At 39.9% G+C, this 5,987-nt stretch overlaps 1 protein-coding gene across 1 annotated transcript; it reads left to right on the plus strand.

The window, feature by feature from the left end:
- Nucleotides 1–4,851: 4,851 nt before the first annotated feature.
- LOC142176091 (uncharacterized) lies at nt 4,852–5,784 on the plus strand. The gene is made up of 2 exons (XM_075243162.1): nt 4,852–5,082; nt 5,419–5,784. The coding sequence occupies exons 1-2, from the start codon at nt 4,852–4,854 to the stop codon at nt 5,782–5,784; spliced, it is 597 nt and encodes a 198-aa protein (XP_075099263.1).
- The last annotated feature ends 203 nt before the right edge of the window (nt 5,785–5,987 follow it).

Consider the following 5,987-nt stretch of genomic DNA (forward strand, 5'->3'; position numbering starts at 1 on the left):
AGAAAAGGAAGCAATGTTCCTTCAAGAATCAGGTGATTCAAGATGAGGTGCAAAAGGTTTTAAAAATCGGGTCTATCCGCGAGGTAAAGTATCCAAATTGGTTGGCTAATACTGTAGTAGTGCCCAAAAAGAATGGTATGTAGCGAGTTTGTGTAGGTTATACTGATATAAATAAAGCTTGACCTAAAGATTCTTTTCCACTACCACATATAGATCAACTAATTGATGCTACTACAGGACATGAATTATTAAGTTTTTTAGATGCCTATTCAGGATATAATCATATTAAAATGGATCCTCTAGATGAATAAAAAACTTCCTTTATCACAAACAGGGGGACTTATTGTTACAAAGTTATGCCATTCGGACTAAAGAATGTTGGGGCCACGTACCAAAGGCTAGTGACTGTGACGACCCGGCCGGTCGTCTTAAGAATTAATGCCCTGATCCCCTATTAACTATTTTCCCCAAGTTTATTTCTGCTAATGTGATTTGCCGGAATGCTCGATTTTGAGTTTTGAGGAGTTTTGGGACACTTAGTCCCTAAATGAGAGCTTAAGTGTTAGAAAGTTGACCGAAGTCAGAACAGTGGGGACACAGCCTTGGAATGGAAATCTGACACTTCCGTTAGCTCCGTTAGGTGAATTTGGGGCTGGGAGCGTGTTCGGAATATGTTTTGGAGGTCCGTAGCTAATTTAGGCTTGAAATGCCGAAGTTTGAATTTTTGAAGTTTCTGGTCCGATAGTGAAATTTTGATCCAAGGGTCGGAATAGAATTACGGAAGTTTCAGTAGCTCTGTCATTCCATTTGGGATGTGTGTGCAAAATTTCAGGTCATTCGAACGAGATTTGATACGGTTTTTGATCGAAAACATAATTTAATAGTTCTTGGAGTTCTTAGGCTTGAATCCTATGTGAAATTGGTGATTTGATGTTGTTATAAGCATTCTGAAGTGTTGATCAGGTTTGAACGATGTCATGGGATGTGTTGGTATAATTGGTTTGAAGTTCCGGAAGTTCCGGGTAGGTTCCGCGATGTTTTAGTGCAAAAATCATAGCTGTAGCAGGTCTACAGGGGTTACAGGCCCTAGAACTCACTCACGCGGTCCGCACAAAAATTGGTGCGCCCGCGTTGAGTGTTGTGCGGACCACACAAAAGCGGGCACGGCCGCGGTAGGCGTCGCGCGGACCGCACAAAGTGGGCCACGGCCGCGGTGAAGGGCCCTCCCGTTGGTCCTACTTTGTAAGCTCATATCTTTTGATCTACAAGGAATTTGGAGGTGATGTAAAAACGAAAGTTGTAGCCCTTCATGTCTAGTTTCCATAAAGGTAAAGATATCGTAATTTGGACATCAATAGCAAAAGTTATGGTCAAAATACTAAAGCCTATCACTGCAAAGGGAGGCCTGTGCGGCCGCACGTTGCCTTTGCGCGGACCGCGTGAGTTTTGGTGCGGCCCGCAGTAGCTGGAAACCTGAGGAGTACCTATAAATATGAGGTTTTGGATTTTATTTAATATTTTGACTTAGAGAGCTCGGATTTTGGCGATTTTTCGAAGGTTTTTCAAGAAATTCATCGGGGTAAGAGATTTTAACTCAGATTTGGCTAGAATACATGAATCTAACACTGAATTCATCATTTAATTCATGATTTGAGAGGGAATTTGGGAAGAAAATTGTGAAACCTTTCAAAAATGTAAAATGATGATTTAAAGGACCAAATATTGTCGAAATTGTATAATTTTCGTATGGTTAGACTCGTAAAAGTACGAGGTTTCTGGGAATATAAATTTTTACCGATTCCGAGACGTGGGCCCGAGGGGCATTTTGGTCATTTTCCATAATTTCGCGTATTAGCTTTGAATTAAAACATAGGATCATTTTTTTGATATGATATTTACGATATGCAATTGAATTGATTAGATTTGGGCCATTTGGAGTCGGATACTCGTGGCAAAAGTGTGGTTTCTAGTTGATTTTGAGTCGGTTCGAGGTAAGTGGCTTGTCTAACCTTGTGTGGGGGACCTTTCCCCTTAGGATGTGCTATATTTGATAATTGAAATGTCCTGTACGTGAGGTGACGAGCGCGTACTTGAGCTAATTGTTGAAAACCCAGTTTTTCCTTAAGTATTTCAATTGAGTTCTTTTCTTGTTTTATTCTACTTGTGAATTTAGCATGTTGCTAGTCTAGAAAGGCATGTTTAGTTGACTTAATTGCCTATTTGCTTAAATTGCCTTAATTGCATTACGTGAAGCATGTTAAGCTAGAAATAAATGTTTACTTGGTACGAAATTAGCGGTTAGATTCCTAGGAGATTCCCCCTGCACATTTACTTTGGGACTACGGGTTAGATTCCCGGGAGATTCCCCCTACACATTTACTTTGGGACTACGGGTTAGATTCCCGGGAGATCCCCCGTACATATATTGAGGATACCGAGAGATCCTCGGGATACCAAGAGATCTCTGGCTTATATTGAGGATACCGAGAGATCCTCGGGATACCAAGAGATCCCTAGTACATGTCGAGGATACTAAGAGATCCTCGGGATACTTAGAGATCCCCGGTTACTTTCCTTATGGTTTGCTTTCATCATTGTTTCCATTATTGTACTCTTATTATCCTGCATAGATTCTTACTGTAGGTTCTCAATTGCACTGCTTATCTTATCCTGCCATCTTTATATTTTATATAACCTCAGTAGGGCCCTGACCTTCCTCGTCACTACCCAACCGAGGTTAGGCTTGGCACTTACTGAGTACTGTTGTGGTGTACTCACGCCTCTTCTGCGCATGTTTTTCATGTGCAGATCCAGGTACCTCTACACAGGCGCACTATCAGTGAGGCAGGAGAACTATGGAGACTTCGAGGTAGATCTGCTGCGTCCGCAGACCGACAAGTCTCCCTCTTTATTCTATCTTTAGTACTTAGTTCTATTTCCTTCCGTTTGTCAGACATTCTGGAGTTTGGAGCCTCACTATACATTTCTGTAGCTTGTGTTTTCCCGTGAGTTTCCGGGTTTTGGGATTGTTTTAGTCTTGAGATATTGAGTTGTATATGTCGAGCGGCATTCAGTACAATTTCCTTTTTAGATAATTAAATATGGTATTCTATTTTTTCGCAATTATTATGTTTCCGCAAGTGTTAGGCTTACCTGGTCACGGAGACTAGGTGTCGTCATGACATGTTCATGTTTGGTGAACTAGGGCCGTGACAGTGACCAAATATTTAAAGAACATCTAGGAAAAACCATGGAGGTGTATATAGATGATATGCTGGTCAAATCACAACAAGCAGAGGATCATATTCAACACATGTCGGATACATTTCAGATTCTGCGCAAATTTAACATGAAGTTAAATCCTAAGAAATGTGTATTTGGTGTGTCATTAGGTAAGTTCTTGGGATTCCTTCTTTTTAACCATGGCATTGAAGTAAATCCCGCGTAGATTAAAGCTATTGAGAAAATTTCGGATATACTTACGAGCAAAAAAGAAGTGTAGAGGTTGACAGGAAGAATAACAGCTTTGGGAAGGTTTATTTCCAAGTCATCAGAAAAGTGCTTCAAATTCTTTTCAACCCTAAAAAACAAAATCAATTTGAATGGTTTGAAGAATGTTAACAAGCGCTTAAAAATTTAAAATCGTACTTGTCAAATCCACCACTGCTAGCCAAACCAAAAGATGGGTAAAAACTGCTCATCTACCTTGCTGTTTCAGAAGTAGCGTTAAGTGTCGTGTTAGTTCGAGAGGACCAAGGTAAACAATCTTTAAATTATTATGTTAGCAAGTCTTTATAAGATGCTGAGACTCGATATGCTCATTTAGAAAAACTTGCGCTAACATTAATTATGACGTCTAGGAAATTAAGGCTTTATTTTCTATGTCATCCTATCTCTGTAGTAATTGCCTACCCCTTATGTAATATATTGCATAAACAAGAGTTATCGGGTAGATTAGCCAAGTGGGCTATAGAGCTAAGCGAATATGACATTACATATCAGCCTATAACTGCAATAAAGTCACAAGTTTTAGCAGATTTTAGCCCAAGGTTGTAGTAGAGGCAAAACAAGAACTGTAGGTATTAACGAGTCTAATCCAGGTACTTGGACCTTATTTACTGATGGTTCATCAAATGTAAAAGGAGAAGGTCTAGGCATTATCTTGGTACCACCTGCGGGAGAAACCATACGACAAGTCATAAAATGTCATCCCATCACTAATAATGAGGCAGAATATGAAGCTGTGATTGCAGGTTTAGAATTGGCACGAGCACACGGAGTAGAGCAGGTCATAATCAAAAGCGATTCACGGCTTATAGTTAACCAAATGCAGGGGACTTATATAGCTAGAGAGGCAAGGATGCAACAATACCTGGAAAAGGCACGGGACATAGTCAGACAATTCCAAACTTGGAAAGTCACACAGATATCAAGGGAAGAGAATGTCGAGGCAGATGCTTTGGCTAATCTTGCATCCTCTGTAGAAGTGACAAATGAATGAAACGCTTCCGTAATAAATTTGTTTCATTCGGTGCTTGATCAAGATAAAAATGAGGTAAATTACAATAATCTAACTTGGGATTGAAGAAACGAGATTTTCATTTTTTTATAGTATGGAATACTACCCGAATATAAGAAAAAGGCTCAGGCACTTCGCCAAAAAAGCTTCTCATTACTGTTTAGATCAGGGCAATTTATATCAAAAAATGTTCGATGGCCCTCTAGCAAGATGTCTCGGGCCTTCTCAAACAGAATATGTGATGAAAGAAATACACGAGGGATATTGTGGAAATCACGTTGTAGGAAGATCTTTGGTAAAAACTATAATTAGAGCTGGCTATTACTACCAAAATGGAAGAAGAGGTGGAAATTCTTTTGCCTAAATGTGACAAGTGCCAAAGATATGGTAACAACATACATCGGCCAGCTGAATTATTACATCCGGTTGTTGCACCATGGCCTTTTATGAAGTGGGGGATGGATATCGTAGATCCACTACCACAAAGCAAAGGCAAGATAAGATTTTTGTTAGTACTCATCGACTATTTTACTAAATGGGTAGAAGTAGGAGCCTTCAAACAGGTACGAGAAAAAGAGGTTAGAGACTTTATCTGGCGAAAAATCATATGCCGGTTTGGGGTTCCAAAAGAGATCGTGTGTGATAACGGCCCGCAATTCATAGGTGCACAAATCACAGAATTCTTCCAAAGTTGGCAAATTAAAAGGATTACCTCGACACATTATCATCCAGTGGCCAATGGACAAGCTGAATCAACAAATAAAGTTATTATCAACAACTTGAAGAAAAGATTAGAAGAATCAAAGGGCAAGTGGCCAGAGATACTACTTGGAGTCTTATGGGCTTACCGAACAACAGCAAAAACAAGTACGGGAGAGACACCATTCTCACTTATATAGGGTGCCGAAGCTTTAATTTCAGTCGAAATAGGGGATCCAAGTACGAGATATACTCAAGCTACTAAAGAGTCGAATGAAGAAGAGATGCGGGTAAATCTGGATTTGTTTGAAGAAAGGGGGGGAACTGCCTTAATAAGGATGGCAGCGCAAAAACAAGTTATTGAGCGATATTACAATCGGAAAGCTCATCTCAGATACTTCAAGATTGGGGACTACGTACTCAAGAAAGTTTTCCAATCCACAAGAGCAGACAATGCAGGAAAGTTAAGTCCAGATTGGGAAGGGCCTTACAAGATTCGTGGTATCGCAGGAAAAGGTGCATATGAGCTTGAAACCCTGGATGGCAAGATTCTACCTTCAAGTTGAAATGTTGTTCATCTGGAAAAGTACTATTTCTAAGTGAAGGAAATACCAACGGTCAGGTATCACCACTTACAATTTTATTTTTGAATTGTTAAAGTTGTACTAACAATTTTAGATGATAGGCAAAAAGCTAGCCCACACTAAATGATGAATTTAGACCTGAAAGACACGCGGAAGAAACATAATTCCCGGTCTACGGTTACAAC

Source organism: Nicotiana tabacum, chromosome 3 (genome assembly GCF_000715075.1).
Source record: "Nicotiana tabacum cultivar K326 chromosome 3, ASM71507v2, whole genome shotgun sequence".
Lineage (NCBI taxonomy): Eukaryota > Viridiplantae > Streptophyta > Magnoliopsida > Solanales > Solanaceae > Nicotiana > Nicotiana tabacum.

Coding starts and splice junctions, on each gene's coding strand:
- LOC142176091 (XM_075243162.1), top strand. CDS start 4,852: ATGGAAGAAGAGGTGGAAATTCTTTTGCCTAAATGTGACAAGTGCCAA. Junction 5,083..5,418: donor AAGTAGGAGCCTTCAAACAG/GTACGAGAAAAA, acceptor TCACTTATATAG/GGTGCCGAAGCTTTAATTTC.